Source organism: Ascidiella aspersa, chromosome 6 (genome assembly GCF_963924565.1).
Source record: "Ascidiella aspersa chromosome 6, kaAscAspe10.2, whole genome shotgun sequence".
Taxonomy (NCBI): domain Eukaryota; kingdom Metazoa; phylum Chordata; class Ascidiacea; order Phlebobranchia; family Ascidiidae; genus Ascidiella; species Ascidiella aspersa.
Genome location: NC_139452.1, coordinates 26,455,369 through 26,471,290, shown reverse-complemented (window position 1 = coordinate 26,471,290; position 15,922 = coordinate 26,455,369). Strand labels below are relative to the sequence as shown.

Genomic DNA, 15,922 nt, shown 5'->3' with positions numbered 1-15,922 from the left:
AAAATCTTTCAAGACTAGAGGTAAGAAGTAGATGGGCTAAAACATTATAACGCACTTTGTGTGAATCTGCGTTCAGGTGTGATACACATAAGTTTGCGTGTTTTTTTAATAATTATTCACCTTTGTCAGGTAAGCGAATCCAACAAAAACATATCATAGTTTATTCATGAGCCTATAAAGGCTACACTGCGCTATTAACCCTTGTCCACGCGGCGTAGAAAGTGGTTTCAAACACATTGACTTGTAAAAGTTTTTAGATAAACTGTTGCTACCAGACATAATAATAACAATCAAAAAGCTCTGTGCATTACTTTGGATCACCTTTTTGGTCGCGGTTGCATCGTTGCTATCACAGCGATACGAACCATGCAAGTTGATGCAAGTTTCTGTGCCCGAGTCGCAATCGTGGTGTTCGGTACATTCGTCGATGTCTAATAAAGCAGGCAAGTTAATTATCATTGTGCTGTGGACAACATTTGCGTTTGACAATATGTTTTTTTTTATATGGCCATTAAACATCACACTAACAACTTGGCTTATTAGTTGAACGAGGGTTTACGATTCATTTAAAAATTCAAACACAATTTGTCTCAATGAAGAACCGTGCACTCAATGAAGAAGGAACAAGTTACTTAGGAATGACTTGTCATTGGCAAACTAACTTAAGTCCAAGTCAAGCCATTCTCAACAAATGCAAAGTCATGGCCTAGTCAAAGTCGTTATCACAGCAAGTTATTTCTCATTCAAGCCACTTACAACAAAATTAAATGTTTTATTTAAAAATATTATTTGTTATAGTCGTTACCATAATAAGCCCATCCCATCGCCAGTATTTTTTTCACTAGCAACCGCCAAATTAAACAACAGCCAGTATACCATATTTGTATGGGAACACACTCAAAGACCTAAAAAGCAACAACACCAAAAGCACCAAAATCTATAAAACCATAGTATTAAGACCAACGGCATAATACAGCCAAATACGCAGTAATTTCCAGTACAGCCATAATATCAAAATCGTCTGAATAAGACCTAAATTCATCGGAATAAGGCCTAAATTCATCGGAATAAGGCCTAAATTCATCGGAATAAGGCCTAAATTCATCGGAATAAGGCCTAAATTCATCGGAATAAGACCTAAATTCATTGGAATAAGGCCTAAATTCATCGGAATAAGGCCTAAATTCATCCGAATAATGCCTAAATTCATCGGAATAAGTCCCAAATTCTTGGAAATAAAGCCAAAATGCATCGGAAGAAGGGCTGAATGGCCAAAATAACCCCTGAACCTGTAGGAAGAGGGTATGGGACGATCGGGGGCCATCGGTTTGGCATCGGCCCTTTTGGTGACTACGTTTGGACGCCCTAGTCTGACCGGCGCCGTCAGGGCGACGCTGTTTTGGCACCGGATTTTTGGTCCTGTTTGGGGTTATTGATGGGTAATGGGTTAGGTTAGAAAATTGGTTAGTGTTGAAATTATTAGGGGAGCTAGTGATGAACTTAGGGGTGGGGTTTGGGGTTAGTTAAAGTGTTGTTTAGGCCTGATTGTGACTTTTTAGGTCTTATTCCGAAGGATTTAAGACTTATTCTGATTTAGACGATACTAATACCATTAGGTATTAGTCCTATTTTGGCCTTTTCCGAAATTGTGTTTTATTCTGATGTTGGTGTTGTTCTTGTCTCGGTCTTATGGCTGGAGTCCATTTGTATTGAATTTAAACGCTTATTTTAATCTAAGTCATATACTAAATTGGCATCATATACTAAAAAGTCCAAGCCGCATGTACTAACGACTAACAGGCTAAAATCAAGTTAAGTCAATTTTCTCAATTATAGAGCCTTTTGCATTAACTCGACAAGGATAAAAGATACTAATTAAACCGCCCTACCTTCGCATTCATACGGGCTTGTTGAAAGCTTGCTGAACCCCAGTCGGCACACGCACAAGTAATCGTAAGGCCGGTTCACGCACAGAGCGTTCACGCAGAGGTTGGTGGCCGGCGTCAGGCACTGGTTGTCATGGAAACAGCTCTCCCCGGTGCCGGCCTGGAAGGGGGCCGGACAGGGGTCACATTGGGCCTGAAGGTTGCCAGATGGGCTGGCCGCACATCGGACGCCGGCAAAACAAGGGTTGCCGCTGCGAAAGATTATCATTTAAAGATCTGGTAATGGTAATAACTATGGGATGTCCGATTGTATTTGATCGGTGCCGATGCCCGATGACATGTGGTAGTATCGGTACTCGTTCGATACCAGAGTGGTATCGGTGCAGATCCGATACCTATTTAATGTGGGTAATTAAGTCACGATTTTCCATCCAATGCAGCAGTTTTCAGTGTTGTAATGAATTAGGTTAATGACTTGACTTAAGTGAATTGCTCTAGTTATGACTTCACTGGGACTTAAGTATTTCAAAAAAAAAACACTTGATTTGAAAAAATAAGTTTTATTACAAATGGCTTGACTGGGACTTAGTCAAAATAAAAAAAACATCTTAGATTTTCGTTGCTATCTGTATCGGAGGATTATATCAAGTATCGGAAACCACGGTACTACAAATGTGTGGCAAACAAATACTTTCAACTTGTCTCTGAATCCCACTCTCTCACACTTACTTGCAAGAAAGTTTTCTAAAATTTTGGGTGGAATATATACCAAGTGTCGAAAATCGCTAACCACAGTGCTATTAATGTGTTCCAAATTAATACAACCTTTCTCTAAATCCTCACACTCACTTGCAAGGATCCACTTTCGATTCGCAACTCTCTCCAACGTATCCGACCTCGCACACGCACGGCGCCTTGGTGACGTGTGGACCAACGGTGACGTCACGATTAATGACGCAATCGCCGTGGCCGCTGCACGCGCAAATGGTGACGTCAGGGAAGAGCAGAGACGTCTCGTTTGGTTCTTGAAGGAAAATTTGGAGGCTCTCGAGAGAGGAGGAGTCCACCCTGAGGAAAAGAGGAGTTAAAAAAATATCGCGCTACTAATAACTGTACAATTTGCAGGCAGCAAGGACTATGCTGACATTCAAACTAGTCCTCCAGATGAATTAAACAAGTAAATTCTGACATAACTGATACCCCTGCCCTGCGGCCTGCGCGAATGGTGCTGCAGAGGTAAACCAAATGTGTTAACCTAAAAAAATTTGACAGGATGCATTATATTATACACATCGAGGGTTGGGAGCTCCCTTTTTGTAAGTCATATTATCACTATGTGTTTGTTTTTGTCAGGGTTTAACTCACTGCTTCCAAAACTTTTTTAGTTCGCGACCCACCTTTAATGCAAAAGTTCAATCAAGTTAATTTCATTACAAAGGGTGTATTAAACAAAACAAAAAAACGTTAACTCATTTCGTGTCAAGCATGATTCTACCTAGGAACCACCAACACCAAATAGGTAATGCCTATTGTTTTACTAAAATAAATGAAATTTAGCAAAATCCTATTCAATTAACACATTTAATTTCAATCTAAGTCATTTGTCAAATTGACTAAAGTCCAAAATAATTCCTTTTACGCAAAGGACTCACTTAAAATCAGGTTTCAAACAAACAATGACGTCAGGTCTTAACAAAACTGAAAATCTTTTTTATCAGCTTTTTATTCAGCTCAGTAATACGCTAGAGTCGCAATCACAATTGGTTCACTTCGAAAGAACTACCTCAAAACCATGTCGTCGCCGTCCATTGTGATGTTACCCAACGCCCCAGTGACGTCAAAGATTGCGTCATCGTCGATCGCCGAAATGTTAATTCTGACGTCATATTCCCCAGATTGGAGCTGATAAGCAATAGCGGTTGCTCTACCGAGATGCTCTGGGACGTCAGCTGTAAAAACGTTAAAAACTGTACATTTATTTTTTTCTTTACTTTTTTTCCCTTAATTATTTTACTTGTTTTTTTCATTTTTATTTTTTTCATTTTTTTCCTGAGATATTTGAGGCACTATTCGCGGAACTTTTTGTAAGGTTAAAGTGAACGAACCATAAGACAAATTGCAAAAATAAACTCGAATTTAATAATGTCTTCATATTGTTTCCGAAAAATGTTCTTTTCTTATACTTCAGATAAATCGAGCTCAGAACCAAACTTCATAAATCTAACTATACAAAGTTGAAAATGATATAAAATGTACCATTCCGTGGCGCCATCCGACGGTAGTTGATTTCCTGATAGACCGTCGTGACACTCATCGGTTTGGCAAAATAAGAGGCCGCTGTTTGGCCTTGCGGGAACCTTGTAAAGAAGGATAAGTCTTCGACGCTTTGCTTGCCAACCGCTGCTAGACTTTGTAAATCACCTGCAAATTAAAACATTTGATTTTACAAACACCTATAGTATCACGTTGATGGTTTGATATATTTAGACCAGGGGTTCTTAAACTGGGGTCCATGGACCCCTTGGGAGTCACTGAACTAGTTTTAGGGGGTCCATGAAGGCCTAATTAAACAACCAGTATATACTTAAAGTTATTAATTTTTAAAAGAAAACACTTTAATAAAAAATTAAACGGTTTTGCACTGAATGTATAGTTAGACTCCATTTAACTTTCACATTTTTCGGACCGAAATACAGAGTCATGAAGTCTATTTGTATAGTGACGTCAATTTATGACGTCATTTTGGAGCATTTCTTGTCTACCGGGGTCCATGCAAAGCAAAAAAAAATTTAGGGGTCCGAGGTAAAAAAAGTTTAAGAACCCCTGATTTAGACCATCGATATAATGTTGGTTGGCGCAGGTTTAAAATATTTGACAACTTTAGGTTTTTGTTATAATATTGGGTTTGTTTGTTATTCCTTGAAGATGCTTTTTACTTTAAGATGTGCGAGACATTCAATATTTTCTTTTGTGTTTTTGTTGGTTTGAAATTATGTTAAAATTTTACCGTGCTTGCGTTCAAAATATAAGTTTTCATTTGACGTATATTTGTAGTACAACTTCTAAGACTATTTGTATTGCTGTGCTGGTTTTAACATAAGATACTGAGTCGATGCAAAATGGTTTCCGATAAACTGTGGGGCACGAGTTTAGTTTTGTTGAAGCTTCTGACTCTTGTTTTATAGGTTGCTTGCGTATGACTCGTTTGCCAACCAAAATGCTTCTGGTGATTATTAATTGTATTATCTGATAAGCGAACACCCAGTTGAAACTATAGAAGGCGGACAAGTTAGCATATAGCAGATGCTACTTGCAATATCAAAGTTGCGAACAGCAAGACGTTTAACAAAGAAGAAGTTTGTTTACAAGCGGATAGCGGGCTTAAATACACAAAACCCTGTGTTGACCGCATGAGAAAATGCAAGCCAGTAAGCACTTTACACTTTAGTGCGAGTAGACAATAAATCTGGGGCATAAGCCGTTACAGCGTAAATTGCACCGTAAACACCAAAAGCTCTTAGTCGGTAATTATAGTCGTGCGCTCTACAAAACCATAGTATAGTTAAAAAAAATTGCATTTTTACCGGCAGATTGATATATATAAGACAATAAGCATTTGCTTAATATTAAAGCTATAGTAGTTGTATTTTATGCTGTTCAAATCACATAAACCCAAAAAATGTCACAAATTACATTCCACAGCCTCACTCCAAATAACTATACGGTCAGTTGTTGACAATAAAATGTATAAGAAAGTGAACAAAATGAGTTAAGTCACCTAAGGCGCAGTTAACCCGAATTCAAACAGGTATATAGTTAAACACTTACAGGGCACGGAGTCTCGATTCTGATTGGAATAAGCGGCGCTGACACAATCCCCAGTGTCGCTCAGCAATCCGTAGGTCACGTAATTCGGGTTGTTTAGTCGTGAGCTGGTTAGATAAGTTTCAAAACTTAACCCTCCATCCGGCGAAGAGGAAGCGTTGATAAAGTTCCCTGATAAACGAAGTCGACCTTATAAGCCAGTGTTGTAATGACCTAAGTCAGTGACATAGCTTAAGCGCACTGAAGTCACTGTTTTCAAATTACTAGACTAGATCTTTTGGACAAATGACTAGTGCTAAAAAGGAAGTGTTTTCATTCAACAAAATTTTTGTAAAAGTACGTTCTTTATATCCATTTATACATGTTAAATTAAACGATTAGGTTGCTACGTTATTGTTCATAATCGGAAGAGTTTACCATGTTAATAGTTTAACATTTAATTCTAATGACAAGGACTTGACTAATCACAGCATCCCCAAACCTGATCTAGTTGAAACCGCCACCCAGCCATCACCAACTACAGATGATGCATTAGGAGACATTACGCTATCGCAAGGCTTCTTGTCGATGAGACACACGATTTTCCCGTCTCCTTCTTCAGAGTACAACTCCACCGTAACGTTTTCGGCCTGGAAACCAACCGCAGAGATGCGCGCTTTCCCTGAAAGCAGAAACAGAAGCCTGACTGGGTTTCAGCCGAGTATTCGTGCAAATGTTTCATAAAACAGGTGTTTTTGGGATTAATTGATTTTATGACTTAACTTTGTAAACAGCAGAATAGCAAAGCTAGCACTTCAGGTCAGACGCTATTCAAAGATTTGAATAAGATATACTGACGATGCCTTTGCTGGCTAAATATATATAGATTAGGGTTGTTCAAAAAAACACTTTTTTGTCAAATTTCAGTGGGGACCCCGTGGAATTGTTAGGTTGCGTCTAAAAACCCCACAAATCTTTCATACAAAACAGCCTATCAAATGTTGTTGAAATATGACATTTGTACCATGACTACCCAGGTTTATTTATGGCTATTCAATTGCAAGGCAATTCAAAAAAAGAAGAAAAACTTTTTTTTATGGGGACGACAATTTTTTTTTTTTTTAATTTTAGCCCAAATCTGAATTTTCAAATTGACGTAGCACGGTCAATACTGAACCAAACGTGCTCAGATTTGGTTTGTGGGGTTTTTAGACGCAACCTAACAATTTCACGGGGTCCCCACTGAAATTTGGCAAAAAGTGTTTTTTTGAACAACCCTAATATAGATATTCTGCAGGTGATAGTGAGTATTCCGGACACTTGACTAAACCTCATTCTGGTTTTAGCAGCGTTCTTGCTTTTGGTTATTAGGAGAATAAACAACTCTAAATGTGCTGCGTATCGTTACTTGAAATATATTAAGTAAAATAGACGGGGTTTCTACGTTATTTCAATAAAAATACAAAATAATTAATATTTGATAATATTGAAATACCGAAAATTAAATCGCGAAAGATTGTTTCATCGAATATTGCGGCTTAGTAGTTTCATTGAAATTACTGAACCCGTGTATTGTGTTCAATGTATTCAGTTGAGTAGAAATAAATAAATTTCAAGTTGCTCTTTTTTCGCTAGTAAAAAAAGACGCTAGTAAAAAACGGACAAACGCAGTCAAGATTTTTTTAAATAAGTGTCCTATCTCTTTCCTGTAGATTGAAAAACATATTGCTTGGTTTTGGGTGTTTGCTATACGATATGTTTGAAAAACATTTTTTTTTATTGGTTTATTAACCAATATTTTAATGTCAGTGAATTTGACTTGAATTGTTACGTCAGTGGGTTGGGCTATATATGATATGACTTTGGCAACTGATGGAATTGAAAAATACTGGAGTTGGACGTTTTTTGGCAAGGTAATTAAGTCATTTTGAAATGACTTGACTTGGCTTGCTATTTGAGTGCGTTAGACTGGGACTTGACCTAGGTATAACTATAATCACTTGAAGTGGGACTTGACTTGTTATTAGGTATAAGTTACTTCACTTGTAGTTAAGTTATTTTGCATGTGATTGACTGGGACTTCTTATTTCAAAATACATTTACATCATTGCTACCGTACGACAAATATACTACGTTCAAATACAATGAAAACAAACTTACCGTCGGTCGTTTTTATTCTTGCGATCATGTCGAAAAGTGGATTTGGGAAATACTGTTTCTCAGTTCTTAGTAATCTGACTTCCCCATTCCCCGTAATGCTACTTGACGATCCATTGATGGTTGTTAGTTCGATTCCAGGAGATCCAGAAACTAGAAGAAAAGTCGTGGGAAGAATATCAAAGCACATACAGAAGTAGGTATTGTGGAGCACGAGTTTATTAGTTGAAGCTTCTGACTCTCGTTTTAAGGTTGCTTGAAGGTTGCGTGCGTATAACTCGTTAGCCAACCACAAGACGTATAGGTTAATAGAATTGTATTATCTGATAAGCGAACAACTAGTTAAACTATAGAAGGCGGACAAGTTAGTATATAGAAGATGCTACTTGCAATCTCAACGTTGCCAACAGCAAGACGATAACTGAGAAGAAGTCCTTTCACAAGCGGAAAGCGGTCTTAAGTACACAAATCCCTGTGCTGACAGCACAGAGATAATGCAAGCCAGTAACTACTTAGCACTTTGGAGCGAGTAGGCGATAAATCTGTGGCATAAGCAAATACATCACAAAAGTTACTGTAAACACAATCTCTTAGTCGGTAAATTATAGCCGTGCGCTACAGTATCATTTTGAAAGTTTTGAAATAACTCTTTATTCATTTCAATTTCATGATGAAAAGGTTTTCAACCTGGGTGCCGCGGTGCCCTGGTGTACCAATTCTAATGCTCAAGTGTGCCGATAAGTGTTTGAGAATTTTTATGAATCTAAATTTTGATTGATAGGCTTCTTGATACAAGTAATTGTGTACAATTAGAGGCCACTATTTTTCCTACGTGTTTTAAGTTGATGTTGTTGCTACAGTTCCACTTACAGTGACATTGCAGTCAAGTATCTACGCAAAATACCAGCTGGAGTGCCGAAAATCTATTTAACCGTATGGCATAAAAGGTTGAGGATCACTTGTCTAACCGTATACGGGCGGCGTGTAGTAAACGAAGGTTGCAGGGGGCCTGAGTCGGGCGTAAAGCGAACAGAAGTAGTTGGAGGTCGCATTTTCGCAGCATGTCTTCCTCATTACGGCGTCCGACGTTTTGTTGACGAAGTAAAACCCTGCTCCTCGTCGAAATGCGTTTATACCAGCTATCAGAGGCGAACCATCCCGGTCGGTTTGGTAGCAGCATTCAAAACCTCCGCCTTGGGATGACAAAATCAAAAGAAGCGGTTTTTCATTGGCTTGACCTTTAAAAGTTTCATTGGCTTGACCTTTAAAAGTGCACTCAAGTTACTATTTTAAAATGACTTGACTTGACTTAAGTCACTATTTTCAAATGACTTGACGTGACTTAAGTCACTATTTACAAATGACTTGACGTGACTTAATTCACTATTTTAAAATGACTTGACGTGACTTAAGTCACTATTTTCAAATGACTTGACGTGACTTAAGTCACTATTTTCAAATCACTTGACGTGACTTATGTGCATTAATGTCATTATTTTCAAATGAATTGACATGACTTAAGTCACTATTTTCAAATGACTTGACATGACTTAAGTCACTATTTTCAAATGACTTGACGTGACTTAAGTCACTATTTTCAAATGACTTGACATGACTTAAGTCACTATTTTCAAATCACTTGACGTGACTTATGTGCATTAATGTCATTATTTTCAAATCACTTGACATGACTTAAGTCACTATTTTCAAATGACTTGACATGACTTAAGTCACTATTTTCAAATGACTTGACGTGACTTAAGTCACTATTTTCAAATGACTTGACATGACTTAAGTCACTATTTTCAAATGACTTGACGTGACTTAAGTCACTATTTTCAAATGACTTGACATGACTTAAGTCACTATTTTCAAATGACTTGACGTGACTTAAGTCACTATTTTCAAATGACTTGACATGACTTAAGTCACTATTTTCAAATCACTTGACGTGACTTAAGTCACTATTTTCAAATGACTTGACATGACTTAAGTCACTATTTTCAAATCACTTGACGTGACTTATGTGCATTAATGTCATTATTTTCAAATCACTTGACATGACTTAAGTCACTATTTTCAAATGACTTGACATGACTTAAGTCACTATTTTCAAATGACTTGACGTGACTTAAGTCACTATTTTCAAATGACTTGACATGACTTAAGTCACTATTTTCAAATGACTTGACGTGACTTAAGTCACTATTTTCAAATGACTTGACATGACTTAAGTCACTATTTTCAAATGACTTGACGTGACTTAAGTCACTATTTTCAAATGACTTGACGTGACTTAATTCACTATTTTAAAATGACTTGACGTGACTTAAGTCACTATTTTAAAATGACTTGACTTGACTTAAGTCACTATTTTCAAATGACTTGACTTGACTTAAGTCACAATTTTCAAATTATTTGACTTGACTTAATTCACTATTTTAAAATGACTTGACGTGACTTAAGTCACTATTTTAAAATGACTTGACTTGACTTAAGTCACTATTTTCAAATCACTTGGCGTGACTTATGTGCATTAATGTCATTATTTTCAAATCACTTGACATGACTTAAGTCACTATTTTCAAATGACTTGACATGACTTAAGTCACTATTTTCAAATGACTTGACGTGACTTAAGTCACTATTTTCAAATGACTTGACATGACTTAAGTCACTATTTTCAAATGACTTGACGTGACTTAAGTCACTATTTTCAAATGACTTGACATGACTTAAGTCACTATTTTCAAATGACTTGACGTGACTTAAGTCACTATTTTCAAATGACTTGACATGACTTAAGTCACTATTTTCAAATGACTTGACGTGACTTAAGTCACTATTTTCAAATGACTTGACATGACTTAAGTCACTATTTTCAAATCACTTGACGTGACTTAAGTCACTATTTTCAAATGACTTGACATGACTTAAGTCACTATTTTCAAATCACTTGACGTGACTTAAGTCACTATTTTCAAATGACTTGACATGACTTAAGTCACTATTTTCAAATCACTTGACATGACTTAAGTCACTATTTTCAAATGACTTGACATGACTTAAGTCACTATTTTCAAATGACTTGACGTGACTTAAGTCACTATTTTCAAATGACTTGACGTGACTTAAGTCACTATTTTCAAATGACTTGACATGACTTAAGTCACTATTTTCAAATGACTTGACGTGACTTAAGTCACTATTTTCAAATGACTTGACATGACTTAAGTCACTATTTTCAAATCACTTGACGTGACTTAAGTCACTATTTTCAAATGACTTGACATGACTTAAGTCACTATTTTCAAATCACTTGACGTGACTTATGTGCATTAATGTCATTATTTTCAAATCACTTGACATGACTTAAGTCACTATTTTCAAATGACTTGACATGACTTAAGTCACTATTTTCAAATGACTTGACGTGACTTAAGTCACTATTTTCAAATGACTTGACATGACTTAAGTCACTATTTTCAAATGACTTGACGTGACTTAAGTCACTATTTTCAAATGACTTGACATGACTGAAGTCACTATTTTCAAATGACTTGACGTGACTTAAGTCACTATTTTCAAATGACTTGACATGACTTAAGTCACTATTTTCAAATGACTTGACGTGACTTATGTGCATTAATGTCATTATTTTCAAATGACTTGACATGACTTAAGTCACTATTTTCAAATCACTTGACATGACTTAAGTCACTATTTTCAAATGACTTGAAATGACTTAAGTCACTATTTTCAAATGACTTGACGTGACTTAAGTCACTATTTTCAAATGACTTGACGTGACTTAAGTCACTATTTTCAAATGACTTGACATGACTTAAGTCACTATTTTCAAATGACTTGACGTGACTTAAGTCACTATTTTCAAATGACTTGACATGACTTAAGTCACTATTTTCAAATCACTTGACGTGACTTAAGTCACTATTTTCAAATGACTTGACATGACTTAAGTCACTATTTTCAAATCACTTGACGTGACTTATGTGCATTAATGTCATTATTTTCAAATCACTTGACATGACTTAAGTCACTATTTTCAAATGACTTGACATGACTGAAGTCACTATTTTCAAATGACTTGACGTGACTTAAGTCACTATTTTCAAATGACTTGACATGACTGAAGTCACTATTTTCAAATGACTTGACGTGACTTAAGTCACTATTTTCAAATGACTTGACGTGACTTAATTCACTATTTTAAAATGACTTGACGTGACTTAAGTCACTATTTTAAAATGACTTGACTTGACTTAAGTCACTATTTTCAAATGACTTGACATGACTTAAGTCACTATTTTCAAATGACTTGACGTGACTTAAGTCACTATTTTCAAATGACTTGACGTGACTTAAGTCACTATTTTCAAATGACTTGACTTGACTTAAGTCACTATTTTCAAATGACTTGACGTGACTTAAGTCACTATTTTCAAATGACTTGACATGACTTAAGTCACTATTTTCAAATCACTTGACGTGACTTAAGTCACTATTTTCAAATGACTTGACGTGACTTAAGTCACTATTTTCAAATGACTTGACATGACTTAAGTCACTATTTTCAAATGACTTGACGTGACTTAAGTCACTATTTTCAAATTATTTGACTTGACTTAAGTCACTATTTTAAAATGACTTGACTTGACTTAAGTCACTATTTTCAAATGACTTGACTTGACTTAAGTGCACTCAGGTCACAATTTTCAAATTATTTGACTTGACTTAAGTCACTATTTTCAAATGACTTGACGTGACTTAAGTCACTATTTTCAAATTATTTGACTTGACTTGACTTAAGTGCACTCAGGTCACTATTTTCAAATTATTTGACTTGACTTAAGTCACTATTTTCAAATGACTTGACGTGACTTAAGTCACTATTTTCAAATGACTTGACATGACTTAAGTCACTATTTTCAAATCACTTGACATGACTTAAGTCACTATTTTCAAATGACTTGAAATGACTTAAGTCACTATTTTCAAATGACTTGACGTGACTTAAGTCACTATTTTCAAATGACTTGACGTGACTTAAGTCACTATTTTCAAATGACTTGACATGACTTAAGTCACTATTTTCAAATGACTTGACGTGACTTAAGTCACTATTTTCAAATGACTTGACATGACTTAAGTCACTATTTTCAAATCACTTGACGTGACTTAAGTCACTATTTTCAAATGACTTGACATGACTTAAGTCACTATTTTCAAATCACTTGACGTGACTTATGTGCATTAATGTCATTATTTTCAAATCACTTGACATGACTTAAGTCACTATTTTCAAATGACTTGACATGACTGAAGTCACTATTTTCAAATGACTTGACGTGACTTAAGTCACTATTTTCAAATGACTTGACATGACTGAAGTCACTATTTTCAAATGACTTGACGTGACTTAAGTCACTATTTTCAAATGACTTGACGTGACTTAATTCACTATTTTAAAATGACTTGACGTGACTTAAGTCACTATTTTAAAATGACTTGACTTGACTTAAGTCACTATTTTCAAATGACTTGACATGACTTAAGTCACTATTTTCAAATGACTTGACGTGACTTAAGTCACTATTTTCAAATGACTTGACGTGACTTAAGTCACTATTTTCAAATGACTTGACTTGACTTAAGTCACTATTTTCAAATGACTTGACGTGACTTAAGTCACTATTTTCAAATGACTTGACATGACTTAAGTCACTATTTTCAAATCACTTGACGTGACTTAAGTCACTATTTTCAAATGACTTGACGTGACTTAAGTCACTATTTTCAAATGACTTGACATGACTTAAGTCACTATTTTCAAATGACTTGACGTGACTTAAGTCACTATTTTCAAATTATTTGACTTGACTTAAGTCACTATTTTAAAATGACTTGACTTGACTTAAGTCACTATTTTCAAATGACTTGACTTGACTTAAGTGCACTCAGGTCACAATTTTCAAATTATTTGACTTGACTTAAGTCACTATTTTCAAATGACTTGACGTGACTTAAGTCACTATTTTCAAATTATTTGACTTGACTTGACTTAAGTGCACTCAGGTCACTATTTTCAAATTATTTGACTTGACTTAAGTCACTATTTTCAAATGACTTGACGTGACTTAAGTCACTATTTTCAAATTATTTGACTTGACTTAAGTCACTATTTTCAAATGACTTGACGTGACTTAAGTCACTATTTTCAAATGACTTGACATGACTTAAGTCACTATTTTCAAATGACTTGACGTGACTTAAGTCACTATTTTCAAATGACTTGACTTGACTTAAGTCACTATTTTCAAATGACTTGACATGACTTAAGTCACTATTTTCAAATGACTTGACGTGACTTAAGTCACTATTTTCAAATGACTTGACATGACTTAAGTCACTATTTTCAAATGACTTGACGTGACTTAAGTCACTATTTTCAAATGACTTGACATGACTTAAGTCACTATTTTCAAATGACTTGACATGACTTAAGTCACTATTTTCAAATCACTTGACGTGACTTATGTGCATTAATGTCATTATTTTCAAATCACTTGACATGACTTAAGTCACTATTTTCAAATGACTTGACATGACTTAAGTCACTATTTTCAAATGACTTGACGTGACTTAAGTCACTATTTTCAAATGACTTGACATGACTTAAGTCACTATTTTCAAATGACTTGACGTGACTTAAGTCACTATTTTCAAATGACTTGACATGACTGAAGTCACTATTTTCAAATGACTTGACGTGACTTAAGTCACTATTTTCAAATGACTTGACATGACTTAAGTCACTATTTTCAAATGACTTGACGTGACTTAAGTCACTATTTTCAAATGACTTGACATGACTGAAGTCACTATTTTCAAATGACTTGACGTGACTTAAGTCACTATTTTCAAATGACTTGACGTGACTTAATTCACTATTTTCAAATGACTTGACGTGACTTAAGTCACTATTTTCAAATGACTTGACATGACTTAAGTCACTATTTTCAAATGACTTGACTTGACTTAAGTCACTATTTTCAAATGACTTGACGTGACTTAAGTCACTATTTTCAAATGACTTGACATGACTTAAGTCACTATTTTCAAATCACTTGACGTGACTTAAGTCACTATTTTCAAATGACTTGACGTGACTTAAGTCACTATTTTCAAATGACTTGACGTGACTTAAGTCACTATTTTCAAATGACTTGACATGACTGAAGTCACTATTTTCAAATGACTTGACGTGACTTAAGTCACTATTTTCAAATGACTTGACATGACTTAAGTCACTATTTTCAAATGACTTGACGTGACTTAATTCACTATTTTAAAATGACTTGACGTGACTTAAGTCACTATTTTAAAATGACTTGACTTGACTTAAGTCACTATTTTCAAATGACTTGACATGACTTAAGTCACTATTTTCAAATGACTTGACGTGACTTAAGTCACTATTTTCAAATGACTTGACATGACTTAAGTCACTATTTTCAAATGACTTGACTTGACTTAAGTCACTATTTTCAAATGACTTGACGTGACTTAAGTCACTATTTTCAAATGACTTGACATGACTTAAGTCACTATTTTCAAATCACTTGACGTGACTTAAGTCACTATTTTCAAATGACTTGACGTGACTTAAGTCACTATTTTCAAATGACTTGACATGACTTAAGTCACTATTTTCAAATGACTTGACGTGACTTAAGTCACTATTTTCAAATTATTTGACTTGACTTAAGTCACTATTTTCAAATGACTTGACGTGACTTAAGTCACTATTTTCAAATTATTTGACTTGACTTAAGTCACTATTTTAAAATGACTTGACTTGACTTAAGTCACTATTTTCAAATGACTTGACTTGACTTAAGTGCACTCAGGTCACAATTTTCAAATTATTTGACTTGACTTAAGTCACTATTTTCAAATGACTTGACGTGACTTAAGTCACTATTTTCAAATTATTTGACTTGACTTGACTTAAGTGCACTCAGGTCACTATTTTCAAATTATTTGACTTGACT

The 15,922-nt window shown here is 35.2% G+C and overlaps 1 protein-coding gene across 1 annotated transcript in view; it reads right to left on the bottom strand.

Annotated features, from left to right (window-relative positions):
• The window catches only part of LOC146141033 (mucin-like protein), a 40,975-nt gene that overhangs the window by 9,216 nt on the left and 15,837 nt on the right, over positions 1-15,922 (bottom strand). The window contains exons 13-21 of the mRNA XM_083392787.1: positions 8,816-9,040; positions 7,851-8,000; positions 6,193-6,372; positions 5,715-5,882; positions 4,143-4,307; positions 3,670-3,835; positions 2,736-2,954; positions 1,890-2,137; positions 322-431 (exon numbers count right to left, since the gene is read on the bottom strand). Coding sequence (XP_083248913.1) covers positions 322-431; positions 1,890-2,137; positions 2,736-2,954; positions 3,670-3,835; positions 4,143-4,307; positions 5,715-5,882; positions 6,193-6,372; positions 7,851-8,000; positions 8,816-9,040 — 1,631 coding nt within the window. The remainder of the gene's footprint in view (positions 1-321; positions 432-1,889; positions 2,138-2,735; positions 2,955-3,669; positions 3,836-4,142; positions 4,308-5,714; positions 5,883-6,192; positions 6,373-7,850; positions 8,001-8,815; positions 9,041-15,922) is intronic.